We start from the raw sequence: 18,804 nt of genomic DNA, 5'->3' as shown, positions 1-18,804 counted from the left end.
AGAGAAAAGACTTGTGGGCTACAGTCCATAGGGTTGCAAAGAGTCAGACTCGACTGATGACTGAGCACAGTACAAACATGTTTCAAATGCTGGCTAATGCAAAGTTATGCACTAGCTATGGAGTGGAAGAGGAAATGAGTCTTCATTTTTCTAAAGTCTCCAGCAATGATTCAGATTAGAGGACTGCTGAGCCTTGGGGTGTTGAAACAGTAGAATCCAGCTTCTACAATTCCAGTATGATTTGAGCATATCATTCTCTGTCTTCATTAATCAATAGAGCCTGGCAACCACCAACTAATTCCACATGCTTCATAGTTACTATTTTCTGTGTAAGTCTCGAAGAGTATAATATTGCAGATTATCTTTCTACTGTACGCCATTCAAATTTACCACAGATGAAAGTCTTAGTAACCGCAGTGCTATAGCAGGCAAGGGGCTACTGACAGATTATTTCAACTCACATATATTATTATGCATATATAGTGTATAACTATTTATGCTATACATGCATATATATATATACACATTTATTCATTTATCCAGTTTACTTAAGTTATAGAAAATTTACATAATTGGATTTAAATAAAAAGTAAGTTTGGAAAAGTCCTATTACTATTATGGAAAATTAAACCATGATTTTAAACCTTCTTACAAAGACAACATAAATCAGATTATATGAAGAAATATAAATATATGTGAGTAAATCTATAAATATAAGTTAATCTATATGAATTTACTACTTTGTTTTCAAAGCTGTACATTTTGGGGAGTATTCTCTTATTAACTTTAGAAAGAATTTATTTACTTGTGGCTAGTCTGGGTCTTTGTTGCTGTGGGTGGGCTTTTACTCATTGCAGGAATCAGGGCTCCTAGTCTCGAGTTGCAGCGTGCATGCTCCGGGAGTTGCAGCGTGCGTGCTCTAGAGTGAGGCCTCACTAGCTGTGGTGCCCAGACTTAGTTGCCCCGCGGTACGTGGGGATTTCCCAGACCAGGATTAGAACCTGTGTCCACTGCATTGGCAGTGTGTTCTTAGCCACTGGACCACCGAGGAAGTCCATCTTATTAATTTTCTTTTTCACTTAAAAAATTTTGGAGGAAAAGACTGTAGATTCACAAGCAGTTGTAAGAAGTAATTCAGAGATTCAGGGTATGCTTTGCCTAGTTCCCCCCAATGGTAACATCTAGAGGAGCTACAGTCACCAGCAGGATATTGACATTGATACAGACACAATACAGACAATTCTATCCCTACAAGGATCACTTCTATTGCCCTTTTATAGCTGTACCCATCTTTCTCCCAGACTTTCTTCCCCAGACTCCTGGCAATCAATAATCTGTTCTCCATTTCTATAATTTTGTTATTTCAAGATTGTGATATGAATGGAATCACTCAGTATGGAAACTTGTGAGACTGGATTTTTTTACTCAGCCAATTCCAAGTTGTTGAGTGTATCAGTAGTTTATTTCATTTTATTGCAAAGTAATAAGTCCTAGCATGGGCATTCTGTGGTTTGTTTGGCTATTTACCTTAAAGGACACCTGAGTTGTTTCTGGTTTGGTGATGTTATGAGTAAAGGTATTTAAAACATTACTGTATAAGACTTTGTGTAAACATACCTTTTCATTTCTCTGGGATAAATGCCCAGGGGTGCAACTGCTGGATCATATAATAGCTACACAGTTAGATTTTTAAGAAAATGCCAAACCATCTTCCAGAGCAGCTATATCATATTTTATATCCCATCTACAATGCATATGTTTCTCAGCTTCCTTCCAAAATTTAGCATTGGCCCTACTTTTTTCTGTTAGCCATTCTGATAAGCATATACTGATAACACACTGTGGTTTTAGTCTGCGTTTCTTTAATGGCTAACAATGTTGGGCAGAGCATCTTTTCACGTTCTCATTTGCCATCTATATATTCTCTTTGATGAAACATCTCAATGTTTTTTCATGTCACTTGCCCATTTCTTTTTTTCTTAATCTTGCTGGTCTGGAGACCACATTTTTAATTCCACCCTCACCCCCTTTCTTTTTCCTTTTTTTTTTTTTTTTTTTTTTTAACACTTTGTCTATTTCCTTATTTTTGGTTGTGCTGGGTCTTCCTTGCTGCTCTCAGGCTTCCTCTAGTTGCAGTGAGAGGGGACTTCTCTCCCTGGCGGTAAGTGGGTTTCGCGTTGCCGTGACTTATTGCAGAGGACAGGAGCTTCAGGAGTTGCAGCTTGCGGGCTCAGTGGCTGTGGCTTATGGGCCCTAGAGCACGCCAGCTTCAGCAGTTGCAGCATGCACCCTTGCCCATTTCTGATGGAGTTGAGTGATTTTAACAGTTGTGATTTTAGGGGTCTTTATATATTCAGAATAATAGTCTTTTGTCAAATATGTGGTTTGCAAATATTTTATTCTGTTCTATCTCTGTCTTTTGATCCTCGTAATAGGATCTTTGCAGAGCAAAAGTTTTTGATTTTGATCAAGTCCAATTTATTAACTTTTCCTCTATGGTATTTTGGTGTCAAGTGTAAGAATTCTTTGCCTGGCCCTAGACACCAAATACTTTCTCCCATGTTTTTTCCTAAAAGTTTTATAATGTTATAAAATTGTAAAAACATAATTAAATCTAAACCTGTGACCCATTTTGAGTTAATTTTTGCATTAAACATGAGGTTTAAGTTCATTTTTGAACTTGTGGATGATCAATTGCTTTAGCACCATTTGTTGAAAAGGCTATTATTCCTCCATTGAATTAATGTTACAACTTTGTAAAAAATCAGTTGAGTATATTTATGTGAGGCTATTTATAAGCTTTCTATTCTGTCCCATTGATCTTTGTATCTGTCTCTCTGTCATACAGCCTTGACCATTTTATGACTCGAAATCAGGTAAGTCACCTCCTTCCATTTAATTCCTTTAAAAGATTGCTTTAGCTATTTTTTTTGCCTTTCTATATAAATTTTATAATAATTTTGTCTATACAAAGAATCTTATTGACATTTCAATAGGAATTTCACTAAAAATGCATCAGTTTGGGGAGAATGGATACATTGAGTCTGCTAATCCTTTAACATGGTATGTCTCTCCTTTTAATCTTTGATCACTTTCATTGGCATGCTGTAGTTTTCAATATAAGAGTTATGCACATGTTTTGTTAGACTTAAATTGAACTATTTCCCTTTTTTGAGTGATTATAAATAGTATTGATATTTTATTTTAGTGTTCATGTGTTTATTGCTTATAGAAAGAAAATTTATTTTTGTACATTCATTTTGTCTACTGTGACCGTGCTGAATTCCCTTATTAATTCTAGGTGTGGTTTTTTTTTTTTTTTTTGGTAGATTCCTTAGGATTTTTTTATGTAGAAAATTACATAATTTTTAGTTTTTATTTCTTCCTTTCTGGTCTGTATCTTTTAATTTCCTTTCTTGCTTTATTGAATTAGCTTGAGCTTCCAGTACAATGTTGAATAAAAGTGATAAGAGCAGATATCTTAGCCTACTTCTCATTCTTGGGGTAAAAAACATTTAGTTTTTTTTACCATTAAGTATGATTTAATTGCATGGTTTTTTGTAGATGCTCTTTATTAAGTTAAGGAAGTCTCCCTCTATTCCTAGTTTTCTATGAGATTTTTTTTTATCACAAATGAATGTTGAATATTGTCACATGATTTCTCTCTATAAGTTGATTTACTGTTTAATTTTCTATTTTAGCCTGTTAATATGGTAGTTGATTAATTTTTGAACATTGAATCACCCTCATATTTTGGTATAAATGCCACTTGCCATGGTATATAATCCTTTTATATGTGAATTCTGTTTGCTTATATTTGTTAAGGATCTTTTGTGTATATGTTCATGAGGGATATTGGTCTTTGCTTTTTTTTTAGGTGAGGCACTCTGTCTGATTTTTGCATAAGGGTAATTCTAAATTTATAAAATCAATTAGGAGTGGTTCTTCTATTTTCTGGAAAAGATTGTATAGAAGTGGCATTAACACTGCTTTTCTTGTTTTGGCAGAGTTCTCCAGTAAAAGTATCAGAGCCTGGAGACTTCATTTTTGGGAATTTAAAAATTATATATTCAATTTCCTTAGGGGTTATACGGTTATTCAGGCTTCCCTGGTGGCTCAGATGGTATAGAATCCTCCTGTAATGTGGGAGACCTGGGTTTGATCCCTGGTTTGGGATTTTCCAGATCCCCTGGAAAAGGGAACAGCTCATATTCTGGCCTTGACTGAGCTACTTTCACTTATAAGATTATTCAAATGATCTGTTTCACACCGGATGAGATATAGTAGTTTCTGCTTTTCTGAGAATTGGTCAATTTCATCTAAGTTGTAAAATTTATGTGTGTAGGGATTCATGTGTGTGTGAAAGTTGCTCAGTCATGTCTGATTGCAACCCCATGGACTGTACAGTCCATGGAAGTCTCCAGGCCAGAGTACTGCAGTGGGTAGTTTTTCCCTTCTCCAGAGGAATCTTCCCAACTCAGGGATGGAACCCAGGTCTCCCACATAGTATTCCCTCTTTTTAATGTTTTTGGAGTCTGTAATGATACCCCTGTTCCTTGATATTGGTAATTCTTTTTTTTTTTTTTCCTTTGTCAGTTTTACTAGAGGTTTGTCAATTTTCTTTTCTAATTACCAGCTTTTTACAGGTTGATTTTCTCTATATTTGTTGTTCTGAATTCAATTTCACTGAATTCTTCTCTCATCATTGACTCTAGTATATGTTGGTGTGTTTGTCTTTGGGTTTATTCAGGTGAGGTTTGCTTGGCTTTTTGAATCTGTAGATTTATATATTTGCCAAATTTGGGAAGTTTGCAGCCATTATTTCTTCCAATAATTTCTTCAATCCCACCCTCTTTCTCCACTCCTATGATTACTATTAAATAAAATACAGATTTTTTTTTTTAATGGACCCATGGTTCTTGAATCTCTCTGCAATTTTTTCAGATCTTTTGAGGTCTTTTCTTTAATTCTTGTATGATGCATGACTTTTTTTTTATTGCAACCTGGACATTTGGGGTATTCTGTTATGAGGTTCCAAATCTTATGTGAAGTTTCTGTTCTAATTGACTTTTTGTGATGCCACTCCATCAGGGAGAATGAGAATGTGCTCTGCCCTGTTCCTCCCAGCCTCCCCACCGGCCTGCATTGACAGCTCAGCGGGGCATGACCACTGAATGAGGATGAGAGTTCTGGTTTCCTGTTTGGTGCTGATAACACCCTGCATCACGTTGTTTCTTTCGATAGCTAGGTCCCTAGTTAGTTTACCTTCCATTGTCTACCTTTAAAAGCCATCTTTTGTATGTCTTTTGTAGTCAGTGAAAAGAATAGGGAAAAGTGTGTCTAATCCATCTTCATAAAAGCTGAAATCTATTTTTAGCTTTATCTGTAATTATGTTTCTTCTTTAATTATTTTATGATCAATCATGCCGTAAGTCTGCATATTTTGTTAGGTTTCACAAAGAGCCAGTTTTTAATTTATCCAGCTCTTCTGTTTTCTTCTTTTCTATATCATTAATTTCTGCTTTTATCTTTATTGTAATATACCTTAAAATTTTCTTTGAGATATTCTATTTTTTTCATTTCATAAGTTTACACCCAGTTGATTAATTTTCATTATGTTTTATTATCTGGAATCAGTAATTAAGGCTATACATTCTTCTCCATGTAACACTTTTGCCGCATCTCACAAGTTTTAAAATGTAATGTTTTAATTTTTATTCAGTTGCAATTGCTTTAAAATTTACTTTTTTATTTTATTGTTAGCTTATAAGTTTCCTGGTTTGTTTTTAAATTTCCAAATATATAGGGGTGTTTTATTTAGTTATTTTTATGATCCACTTCTGACTTCCTTGCATTATAGTCCAAGAATATGCATCCCTTATGCTTATTGTTTGAAGTTGTTAAGACCTCTTCTCTAGACAATAAATACTACAGACTTAACCAATAGAAGCCCTAATTGCAATTTCACTGACAGTTGTGGCATCTTCCCCAGAGAAGATTAGAATGCTCTCAGGCACATGATATGAGGGCCTTGTTTAGACAATGCTTTATGGTCCAGCCTGACCAGAAATGGACAGCAGTATACAGTCAATAGCTTTGCCTGAAGACTGCATAAATTCTTGGTCCCTCTGTCACAATATTAACGCACATATCTGGACATCCTGCTGAACATCACTGTGATCCCTTACATTGATAACATCATGTTAATCAAGTCAGATGAGCAGGCCAGCACATTAGAACACTTGGTAAGAAACAAGCGCCCTAGAGGATGGGAGATAAACACCCTGAAGACTTGAGGACTGGTCACATTGGTGTCTGAGTCTGTTTTCAGGAGAACATGAACTGCAACAGATTTTCTCATTAATTCTGAAGATCTTGAACTATTGATGTCATATTTAATGAGACTAAAAGAACATGCTACCTTTTCATTTGTCATTTTCTTATTGTTGATTCTGTGTTTGGATCCAGTGAAATCCTAAAGCCCCACTTCAGACTGCAGAATATAATACTGTATGAAACACACTAAACGAATGAGCAGCCCATTTCTGTGAAATGGCTAGTTTTCCCTATTTTATATGATCCCTGTTACCCTATATCTGGCTTCCCTGGTAGCTCAGTTGGTAATGAATCCACCTGCAATGCAGGAGATCCTGGTTCGATTCCTGGGTTGGGAAGATCCGCTGGAGAAGGGAATGGCTACCCACTCCAGTATTCTTGGGCTTCCCTTGTGGTTCAGCTGGTAAAAATCTGCCTGCAAAGTGAGAGTCCTGGGTTCGATCCCTGGGTTGGGAAGATCTCCTAGAGAAGAGAATGGCTACCCATTCCAGTATTCTGGCCTGGAGAATTCCATGGACTGTATCGTCCATGGGGTCGCAGAGTTGGACTGACTGAGTGGCTTTCACCTTCACCCTATGTCTAGCCATTACCATGGACCAGTGAATCTGAACTATGTGCAGATCAAGTTATTGATTTGTTTTTTGGCTGCACTGGGTCTTTGAGTTTTGCACAGGCTTTCTCTAGTTGCAGCTAGTGGCAGCTACCTTCACTGTGGTGTGTGGGCTTCTCATTGTGGTAGTTTCTCTTATTGTGGAACACAGGCCCTAGGCATGCAGCTTCAGTAGTTGCAGCTTGTGGGAGCTAGAGTGTGGGCTCAGTTGTGGTGCATGGGTTTAGTCGCTCTGAGGCATGCGGGAGCTTCCAGCACCAGTGATTGAACCTGTGTCCCCTGCACGGGCAGGCGGGTTCTTATCCACTGCACCACCCAGGAAGTTCTCAACTTCTTTCTTATCCAATAAACTAGCTATAATGTCTTTTTGTTCCTGTATCATGATTTTGAATTAATGCTAAATTATTCTTAAACACTTAGCTCACTTGGAGCTTTCTATAGAGATATTTAAAGAGACATCTTCTTGTGTAGACATTCAGAAATCAGATTGTCTTAGTTTACCAAATGTAATCCATTTTTGTCTAGGACTTGGAACTACTTTAATTTTGTTTTATTTGATCTTGGTGTTTGTGATATAGCCATGAAAATGCACTTTGCAGATCTCTAACTGTAGGGAGTTTAATTAACCAAGCACCTTTGCTGCTGGACTCTGAAATTTATTCCTGCATTTGCATCAAGGCAAATTCCATGGACCTTTCACAACCAGTGACTAATCAAAGCAAGGATACCAAGGCTGGTTTCTGGAAGATCTGAGACTCCTGATGGCTGATTTTTGGTTTAAGGATAGTGACAGTCAGTTCTCCAGAGAAACAGAACTGATAGGATGTGTATATATGTGTATATATATATATATAGGGGCTTCCCAGGCCTTCAGTGGTAGAGAATCTGCCTGCCAAGCAGGAGACATGAGTTTGATCCCTGGGTTGGGAAGATCCCCTGGAGGAGGACATGGCAATTCACTCCAGTATCCTTGCCTGGAGAATCCCATGGACAGAGGAGCCTGGCGGGCTATAGTCCATGGGGTCACAAAGAGTAGGACAGGACTTAGTGACTAAACAACAACAACAATACAGAGAAAGATGTATACACACACACAATCCACGCTCACACATAGCATGTATGTGTGTGTGGTGTGTGTATGTTTTGTAGCTGGAGTTTGGAGGCACTCTCTAGAACTTCTTCCTTGGAAGACTTCAGTCCTTTTTCTCTTATGGATTGGATGAGGCTCACCCATATTATGGAGGAATAAACTGTTTCACTCACAATCTATGATTTAAATGCTAATATTATCTTAAAAATACCTTCACCGCAACACGTAGATGGCTGTTTGATACAACATGTGGGTGACCAAATATCTGGGTAGTGTGGCCTAGCCAAGTGACAGAAAGTAAATCGCTAAAATACAGGCTTTAACTACATTTTCAACAAATAGGATGAGATGATGATAGCATTTAACTAAAGGGTAAATTTCTGGATTTCGAACTGAACAATTTTCTCCTTCCACCAATGAAAGAAAATACAATTTTTAAAAAAATTACTTTAAATATATTCAGTGGAGACATAGGACTCTCAGGCTACAAAGCCTTCCCTAGAATTAGAAACTAGTCTACAATGTTATGATGATGGTGTACATACATATTTAAGTTTCAAAAGTACAGAAAGGAACAGAGAATAATTGTATACATACTTCATTTGGCGCTGGACTTCTTGACAGTAGGAAAAGAGAAAGTGAAATATCTATAAACATTTCAGTGCATAGGAGCTCTTTTTTAGTATTTTCCAAGTTTCCAACAGAAAGACCTTTGGAGGAGCAAGAAATATAAAAACAAGTTAGGAAATAAAGTAAAAATTTTTAAGAGAAATAACTTGGTCCATTTAAAAAGTGATCTTCCCTTTGATGTTACTGAGATTTCTTTGCTAATCTACATTCCAAATAACCAGAAGCAGAATTCCATTAAGTTTCCAAAACTCATTTGTTCTGGCCACCATTTGTTTAAGAGAATTGATTAATATTTCTTTCTGAATACTGAGTTGGGAAACTTTTTTCTTATTTTGGTGGGGAAGCTGTACAAGGTGGCCTGTGGGATACTAGTTTCCCCACCAGGGATTGAAACCAGGCCCATGGCAGTGAAAGCTCTGAGTCTTAGACACTGAATCGCCAGGGAATTCCTGAGAAACTTGTATTACAATGACCTAATCAATGATTTTCAAGTTAAAAAAAAAATCTGATTCCTTCTCGGTCTAGGTTGACTCTGTCTGAATTGGGAGATAGAACAGGCAATTTAGAAACACCTTTCAGGGGATTCTGTTCAACTGAAACTGCTGGCTTATGGAATAGTAAATTATTAATATTTAAATCCAACATTCCAAATTTCTGTTTTGCAAGACCAAATTCCATGGACCTAAGGAAAATACAAAGCTAAGTAGGTAAAGAGAATGATAGGTCAATGCACTTGTCAAATTTGTCCAGCATAATTCAGCTATTTTTTTTAATTTACAGAAAAGAAAAACTGACACACATTTATTACTCTGTGTTCCTTGGTGAAGTGGCCTGGATGCTGATGATGTTTATAATTATTATTTTCAGCAAGATAATAAAGTGATCATGATCTTCTTGAGTTATAATGAAGGTCAATAATGAAGGTTGCTCAGTTGTGTCTGACTCTTTGCGACCCCATGGACTGTAGCCTACTAGGCTCCTCCGTCCATGGGATTTTCCAGGCAAGACTACTGGAATGGGTTGCCATTTCCTTCTCCAGGAGATCTTCCTGACCCAGGGATTGAGCCCGGTCTCCACATTGTAGGCAAATGCTTTACCATCTGAGCCACCAGGGAAGTCCCTCTTGAATTATACGATCATCTAAATTCCAAAGCACTCACAAAATTGAGCAAACAAAGCCAGTACTTGCATACTAGGAAAAGGAAACATATTGCTGTTGGAAGCCACAGGCCAGGTCAAAAATAAATGTTTTATGTCACATGGTAAAATAAAAGAGGGATTCTACCCCAAGACCACCTTGATAAAGATCCATAGTTACTGCAGCTGCAAGGGAGAGTCCAGTCAAGGCAGCTCAGAATAAACAGCAGCCTAAAAAAGCAAATATGTTAGCACATCATTTCAAACCCCACCCCACCTCATAGCCATCTGCTCTCCAGAGATGGTCCAGAAATTCTTGAAAGGGAGAGATACACTAGCAGGGCAGCCCGCCCCTCTCCCCCACAGACCCCAAAAAAGGGAGAGGCAGCAGCCTGGGCCAGTCTGGGACTCTGGCTTTCTTAGGATGAACAAGTTAGGCATACAGACAGAGTCCCCAGATCAAGCGTAATTAGATTTATCTGTGAAAAACGGATTTTGTGAGACAAAATTGTTCTTAAATTTTAACTTTGGCCCTAAAATGACAGAACTCAGATACCGAAGTTAGATGATACACCAAGATGTGTATTCAAGGTAAATGTCCAAGAACCAATTAGACAACTGACCTACAATTAAGACATAAAAGAGTTGATAGCATGGAGCAGGGGTTGGCAAGTTTTCTGGAAAGAGCCAGATGGCTGTGCAAATATTTTAGGTTTGTGGGCTAGATGGGCTCGGTTGCAGCTATTCAACTCGGTTGCATCACAAAAGCAGCCAAAGCCAGTATTTAAACAAGTGAGTGTGGCTGTGTTCCAGTAAAACTTTATTTAAAAGTAAAAGGCAGGCTGGATTCGGCCCACAAGCTGTAGTTTGTCCACTGCTGGCATTGAGGAAGAGAGGGTTTATCAAGAGGCTCTTTTGGTGAAAATTCTCCCAAGAACCATGAGAATTTCATCCTGAGCCTGGGAGGTGGGGAGGAGGCTTCAAGAGGACCATGTGGTATGCTTGATGCATCCTCTTGACTATATGGGGCATGTTGTTCTCAAGACTGGACGTTAGATGCATTCTGTACCAATGGTAGGACAAACATCCATAAGTGCTTCTCCCGTACCTGCCTACGCTGGTCTGAGTTCAAAAGGATCACCTGGGAAGGTGAGAGGACTCCAACAGAGACTATTCTCTGTAGAGTAGAACAAAACTTGGAACAGTATGGGAAGCGGCCCCAGAGAAATTATTGTGACTTGACCTTCTCATCTCTAAATTGAGACTGTGTTTGAACAGAGGGTTACTTCATGCCAAGAGTGAGCCAATAAGTTATGAAGCTGAAATTTCATGCAGGAGCAAAGGAAAACCCTCCTCCAGTGAAAAAAATTGAATGGGATTGTTGAGGCAAAAACAAACAGCATTTCTTGTTTGTTTTACAAATATTTTATAACAGAAAACTTCAAAAGCACAGTCCAAAGAGAAGAGCAGAGTCTGATGACCTCTCATGTCCTCAGAATATAGCAGTTGTTAACTCTGGTTCAATCTTGTGGCAGCTATAATGTCCATCTACTCTCTTTTATCCATCTCCGTATCCCATACACAGAATTACTTAGAAACATATCCAATGTCTGTATTTCCTTTAAATTGGAAGTAAGATCCAGAGGTTTGATTAGATTCAGGGTCATTTATTTGGTGAGACTGTCTCAGGGTTCTAGTGTGCACTCCTATAGCGCTTCCAGGACAATAATGTCTGGGCCTCTCTCAGCAATGTTAATATTGATCAGCATTTAGGACAGTTTGACTCATCTATTATAGTTCTTTATCAGCTTTTTAAAAAAAAAAATCAGTTTTAGCAACCATTGACGATTTCCCAGGTCCATAATTCTATTAGGGAAAATGACATTTTAATGACCTCTCATTGGTTGTGCATTGGTTATATGTATACTTGCTAGAACAATGGGATCCCCTGGATTGGGGACTCATTAGTCTTTTCACAAGAGTCCTTTTTATTCCTTAGCTTTGGAATTTTGCTGTATTTTTGCTTGTTTGGAGGCCTATGAGCTTCTTAGCTATAGAAACAAAATTCACTTCTGCTCAATTGTCACCTACTTCATGAAAAGGAAGCCTGCTTCTCCAACCTACTTTGGTATGATCTGCATACTTCTATGGCTATAACCTTCAGAGAACTGGTTGGTCCTCTGCTCTGAAAGATCCTTCAGTGCCAAGTACAGAGTACCTTTCCAGTCTGCCTGGTGAGATTAAATGTTATTGTTGAGAGGTTTTCACCTTTTTTGTGAAATAGTTTTGCAGATATTGTAATGTCTTGGTACCATAGCCATTGTCTTTTGACTGAAAACTTTCACATTTGTGAAGAAAGTAGACCATCTTCCTCAATCCATGCCTTGGTTGGTTAATTGAGGGAATGCTGGGTTTCTGTGCAGCTGAATGCTTACACTCACTGCTTCTCACTCCTTCCATGTTGCTGTTGTTTAGTCACTAAGTCGTGTCCTACTCTTCTGCGACCCCATGGAATGTAGCATGCCAGGTTCCTCTGTGCATGGGATTTCCCAGGCAAGAATGTTGGAGTGGGTTGCCATTTCTTTCTCCAGGGGATCTTCCTGACCCAGGGACTGAATGCATGTCTCTTGTGCCCCTTGCTTGGCAGGCAGATTCTTTACCACTGAGTCACCTGGGAAGCCCATTTCCATCCGGCTCCTTCTTATTCTGCCCTCAGTGGTGTTGTCCAAGCCAAGGGAGATATGTGATAGTTTTCACATCTCTCATTCCTTGCTTTCTCATCACAACCGAAGTGGGACTTACAACATGCTTACAAGGAAATATAAATACTGTATGCACAGGGCCAAAAAAATGGAGGCTGTGTCTATAAATTTGCCAATTTAAAGTATGGTGGGAGAAGGAGAGGGTAGGACAGATTGAGAAAGTAGCAATGACATATATACACTATCGTGAGTAAAACAGTAAACCAGCGGGAAACTGCTGTGTAACACACGGAGTCCTGTTTGGTGCTCTGTGATGACCTGGATGGGTAAAATGGGTGGGGGGCAGGGAAGAGCGAGACTAAAAAGGGAAGGGATAATTATGACTGATTCACAGAAGAGACCACCACAACACTGAAAAGCTATTATCCTCCAATTAAAAAAAAATAAGTATACTTCTTGGGTCTAAAAAATTAAGTGGCATTTTGTCCATATTCCTGGAGGGAGAAGGCCAAACTCTTAAATAATCTCAATGTCATAAGCAAGTGGTCCTCCAATGGAAAATCCCAGGTAAAAAGATACTTTTTCTATGCTTCTGCCACTTCTGAGTTGACCCAGAAAAGCAGGTGTGATGGGTATTGTGATTTTTTCATTGATTCCATATTCTATGTTTAAACAATTATTTTCAGCTCGTCCCTTTAACCGAAGCAAAAGCTCTTGGACTTTTTTCTCCTTCCATACATCTCCACTCTGCCACAAGGAATTAATATCAGCTGTCTTTTCAAAACATTGATCAATTTTTCCTTTGTGAACAAGTCTGTTCATATTGTTACCTTTCCCAAGAAAGAAATAGGCAATTGGTTGCTTTATACGATACATATGCTTATATTGTCCCCGAAAAGAATTTTCCAGTGACCGAGCATACTTTTCCATTAGTCTAGAATCTTGATCTAGTTGTTGGTTTTCTGGCCAGAATAAGAGGGAAGCTAGGAAATAAGGTTCTGGATATCGATATGACATTCCTGCTTGTTGTAAGACTTCTCGAAGCTGTTCTTTCAGTTTTTTAATTGGCTTCACTATTTTGGAGGTCGGTTTAATACAGTAGAGAATGATGTTGGCCAGGATGAAATTTTGCTTTTCCTTTGACGGGATTCTGACAGCGCACTGTTCAAAGAGAAAAGTATATTTGTTCATTATATCTTCCATGGTGTGTATGGCATATTCTTGAGCTTTGATAAGATATTCCAAGAGTCCAGAAAACTTGTCTGCTTTTAAAACTTCCAGTCTTCTCCGATACAGCTCTACCTGAAGTGGCAAACTAAGCTTTGGGCCAAAATCTGTGTTCTGTAATTCCTCTGAGGGGCCAAATATATCTGCATACTTCTTAAAATACCCAGCCACCTTTCTCCGTGTTTTGGCCTCTTCATTTTGCTTAATATTGTTCCTAGGTTTTAGAAGGACAAAGTATTCATCAAAAAAATCAAAGGACTTTTTCAAAGAAAATTTCAAATTGGTTAGGTAAGAAATAAAGTTCTTGAGGACTAATTTAAATTCATTGTTTGGATCTCCAGGAATATCTTTACTTCCTGATATAAAGTTGATCATATCTCTTTTAGACAGTTCATTTTTATTGTCAAAAAAAGGAATGAACTGGAGAATTTGGATTGTGTAGAGCCCAACTTCTATCTCCCCTTGATAGCCAGCTATATTGTAAGTATCATACCGCCTTTTTGACTTCTGGTAAAACCTTTCCTTAACTTCATACTCTCTATCCTCACTTTGCTGTTGAGATTCCTTGAATGCATTTGAGGCATGTACTGCTAAATCCAAAAGCTCAGATAGCTCTTCAAAAGAAATGCTCCTGTTTCTTTCATTATCTTCTATCCACCATCTTATTTTACTTTTGAAGACTTGACCCAGTGTATCTGAGATATAAGAATTGTCAGGTTCTATCTTTTTTGCTTGATTTGCGCATCGTAGAGCACTGTGAAAGTCCTTCTCTTTAATGTAGAAATGTCTTGCCAAGGCTTGGCAAATGAATGCATTTGGGTTGAACCGATGAATGCCTTCAAGTAATACAGTTTTAACTGCCACATTCCCTTCATCTCTATGTAATGCTTCAATGAACGGGGAAAACCAAGTTCCTAATTCACCTTCATTTTCATTGCGCTGTCTTGTGAGCAGCAATGTTTGCACATCTTCTAAAAATTTGCTTCTTCCTATTCCAGTATCATAGAACAAATTTTCTGTTAGCATATCCAGCATAATTTGACTCTTATCCAAGTCATAGCTTATCTTCAATTCTTCCAATGAACGAATGGCAATCAAAGGGTGAATAATGCGTACTCCACAGTAGTTCCCACATTCTACCACCTCTGTTTTTATTAGAATTGTAGAGTAGGTGCCCATTTTGTCTTCAAATTTTTCTGTTCCCCAGAAAGCTTTCTTGTTTGTGATTCCTAGGAACTTTTCACACTGTGATAATGAAATGGTGGTATCTGGCACGTATGAGTTAAGAAGGGCCAGAAAGGAAAAAAGCTTTGCTTCCTTGGTGGAAATATTTTGTTCTTTCAGGATATTCCTGACCACATCTTCTATGTACTTTTTATTAAAGTTGGTTTTCATAATCATGAAGGAATAAAAATCTTGGAAGTTTTTATGCTGGTCTTCAATTTCTTTCAATTTAAGCTCAAAAGCTCTCTGTTCCTTGGGAGACAGTTGTTGTATTAGGGCAATACTATCTGAGATCTTTGCACTTTTTTCAGGATTCTGTGATCTCCTGCAATTTAGGATGATCACTAGAGGTGTCTCATATCGAATATACCTATTAGCTACAGCTGTATGGATAGAAGCCTGCAGGAGATAGACATTATCCTGTTCTTCAAAATCATCGACAAGCAGCAATACAGGTAAGTATTCCTGATTATTTGTTGTCCCGTAGGTTATTAAATTAGTCACTTGTTCTCCAATTTCAGAAAAATCCACTGTCTTGTTTTTCAGCACAGCACATCTGAATTTCTTCCTTAGTTCCCAGAGAATATGCATGGCCAATGTAGTCCCACCACAGCCTGGATGATGATACAGATGAATAATTTTGACACACGTCGACTTAGAAGAATCTGCCCCTCTTTGAATCATTTCTTCAAGTTTTTCATATTTATCCCTTTTCACAAAAGGGGAAGAATAGTTTTCAGAAGAAAAGTAGAAATTCCACCATGTTACTTTGCCACCTCGATAAAAATCTTCCTCTTTCAATGCTTTGAATTCGAGTAATTTTTTTTTGTCCTTCTCTAAGATTGTATCTTCACATTCATTTTCACAGAGAATTTCCAGAGCAGTCATGATATCTTCTTCTTTTTTCAGAAGGACAGTAGATGAACCAACAGATGGTAAAAATCTCTTGGAAGATTGAGTCACAGATTTTAGCTTAAGAATAGTTCCATTTATCTCTTCAAGACTTAAAGAAGAAACACATTGGTTTGATAATTCATCTTGCTGTGTTGTTAATCTTGCTTCAAGTAGATCTTTCCATCCCTGACATATGCGTGAATTTACACAAATACACAATATATTTTCCATTCCTTTGAGATCTTGGTAGAAAGCACAGAAGGTCTCAATGAGGGGGTCTCTTGGGTCATCAACGGAGGAGAGTAATAGAAATACCACCAAAAACTTCCCTCTTGGCATTATGTCTTCTTGGGTAAGAAATGATATCAGTTTCCTGACTTCAGACGCTTTTTCTCTTTGCCAGGAACTTGCATCTAAGGGTTTATACTTTTCACTGTCAAGATCTAACCGGCCATTGCAGAAAATCCAGCTGAGTTGTTGATAAAGATTCAGACTAGTAATCTTCTCATTTGTGGTTTTCCCCTCCACATACAAACTTGGAAAGTGAAGATTTGCTACTCGGGTTTCTTTGTATGCTTTGACCACACCCTTGCTCACAGATTCAGGATCAAACTCCAACACAGCAAACCATTTAATTTCCTTTAGGAAATCTAAGTGTTTGGTTTGTGTAGGATGGCATTTGTTTATTACAAGAATGTACCAGTCATAGTATGAATTATCTAACAAATCCTGATTTCCAGTCAACAATTTAACAAGCTTTGGCCCCTCGCTCTCTTTTTTGGTTATTTTTACTCTGCATTTCTCTTCTGCCTCTTTCCTAGATTCTGCCAGTTTTTTCAAATCTAATTTAAATGCTTTGAAATCTGCATTACTTTTCATGATGTCCTTAGAACTGGCCCCATCTCGCACAAAGACTGAGAATTTTGGACTTTGTTTCCATATTGTGTTGCTGTAATTTTGCATTTTAATCTGGAAATAATCAACTTCACATTCAGAATATTTTGGAACAACATCCACTTCAATAACAAACCTGTCAGATAGAGAACTATTTGGCAGTAAAACTTCTACAAATCTTGGCTCTCGAATGCAGTTCTTTGCTTTTTGGACCTGATGGTCTTCAAAATATTGGTGGATCATCAGATTGAAGTGGTCAATGAGGGCTTCCTTGGTGATGGTGGTAAATTCCACGCCAACAATTGTTCCATGAGGTTTGTCCTTGACTCCAAAATGAATGGTGCCATTGGTACGTGAGTTCATACAAGCAGAAGCAAATCGGAAAACCTCATTGCTAAATTTCATTTTAGCATCCTCTTCTGTGGCTGTTTCTGTGTTTGTGAAGGCTTTGAATTCATGTATTGGATCAATGAGATTCAGTGGTCCTGTTTCAGGCTGCAGTTTAAAATTCAATTTGTAACGATATGGATCACTGAATTCATCAAAAGGGTATGACACGCATGTCGGTTCTGTGGATGGCTGCTTTTTCTTTGTGTCATCTATTTCATCTCCCATGAACTCATTTTTCAGTGACTTAGAACCTTTAGTGACTGTACTCACTGTAGAGTCATTAACCTTATCTGATTTCTTTTTATTCTTTTGTTTTGAAGTCTCTCCATCTTTCTCCTGTGTTTTAGGAACACGTTTACTGCCTTTTCCACTCTTACATGTCTGGAAAGGATCTCCAGAGGATGTCTCCAGCAACTCCTTGAAGAGATACTCTATTTGGACAGCTGGTCCAAATGTTATGCCCATAGCAACAAGGTGATCTTTAGTTAAGTACTTCAAATTTCCACCATTCACATCTTCTGCAGTCAAAATTGCTCTGTATTTTTGTTCAATTTTATGACTTTCTAACCACTGATTTACATCCTCTTTTGTCCAGTCATCTGTATTTTCTGGTAAGTTAAGTTGTGCTGCCATTCTGATACCTGTGTATAGAAAAAGAAAAATTATTTCATATTTTTATAAAGAAATTTAAAAAATAATCAGTTAATTTTTCAATTGACAATATGTGTGTGTCCTAGAAAATTGAAAATGGCACAAAAGGATATACACGCCCTCTAATGACCCTCTTGAGAGGAAATTACCATTATCAGTTTCTTCTACATCCTTCCATAGAAGTACTACCAAATATAAATGAGTGCACACTTTTTCCCATTCAATGGCAACATACCATGCACAATTCCCTTTGCCTTGCCTTATTCATTAACTGCATCATCTTGGGGATGCTTCTAGGAGAGAGAGAGAGAGAAAGAGAGAGAGAGAGAGAGAGAGAGAGAGAGAGAGAGAGAGAGAGAGAGAAGTTTCTTCCTCCTTAATGGTTATTTTCTATAATGTGTGTTAGCTCTATTGTTTAAATATTCAATTCTGCTGTAGAAAATAAGAGAGACAAAAAAGGCTATATGAAACTAAAGAGAGATGGACATGTAAAATGAGAAGTATTTACGAAGCAAGTAGTTTGTGAAACATGTTATAATAGACATAGATTAAGTAAATAGCGCATGTGAGTGTTAAACATAGTTAGCAAGAGACTGAAGGGCCAAATAGATATTAAATATTCATGAGGCACTCTTGAAGCACTTTATATGTTTAAAACTTTAATTGGGTCACCTACTGTTGACACCCATTCTGATCTTTAGTGTCCTGTAATTAAGAAACATAAACAAAATCCTGAGTAGCTTATTAGGCTAGTTGATGAGTTAGAGCTGCAGTCAGGCATACATGCCCCTTTGCATCTCTCTGACTGGAGCAAGTGGACTTCACTGACACAAGGTATCTTGTATTTGTTGACTTCCCTTGGAAAGAACTTTTAATTGATTCAATAAAGATGTACCTCAAATACCTTAGATTGATCTGTGAGCCATTCAGTTTCATGACTTCTGGGATAGCTTGCTGGGTAGTGAATTTAGAGGCTACTATTACATTCATGTAAATTTTCACATAATATTTGGTAATAG

General features: G+C 37.8%; 1 protein-coding gene and 1 long non-coding RNA gene across 6 annotated transcripts in view; one reads left to right on the top strand and one right to left on the bottom strand.

The window, feature by feature from the left end:
• Positions 1 to 2,841: 2,841 nt before the first annotated feature.
• LOC139036344 (uncharacterized) lies at positions 2,842 to 9,588 on the top strand. The gene is made up of 2 exons (XR_011489085.1): positions 2,842 to 2,876; positions 9,447 to 9,588. It is a non-coding gene; the product is annotated as an uncharacterized lncRNA (long non-coding RNA).
• Positions 9,589 to 10,606: 1,018 nt separating this feature from the next.
• LOC110138402 (sterile alpha motif domain-containing protein 9-like) overlaps positions 10,607 to 18,804 on the bottom strand; it is a 35,341-nt gene continuing 27,143 nt past the window's right edge. For all 5 annotated transcript variants that reach the window (XM_070471612.1, XM_020895433.2, XM_070471620.1 and 2 more), the window contains one exon: positions 10,607 to 17,775. In XM_070471612.1, coding sequence (XP_070327713.1) covers positions 13,022 to 17,775 — 4,754 coding nt within the window. In that variant the 3' untranslated portion in view covers positions 10,607 to 13,021. The remainder of the gene's footprint in view (positions 17,776 to 18,804) is intronic.

Source organism: Odocoileus virginianus, chromosome 1 (assembly GCF_023699985.2).
Source record: "Odocoileus virginianus isolate 20LAN1187 ecotype Illinois chromosome 1, Ovbor_1.2, whole genome shotgun sequence".
In the NCBI taxonomy this organism is placed as follows: domain Eukaryota; kingdom Metazoa; phylum Chordata; class Mammalia; order Artiodactyla; family Cervidae; genus Odocoileus; species Odocoileus virginianus.
This window is presented reverse-complemented; position numbering and strand designations above follow the sequence as displayed.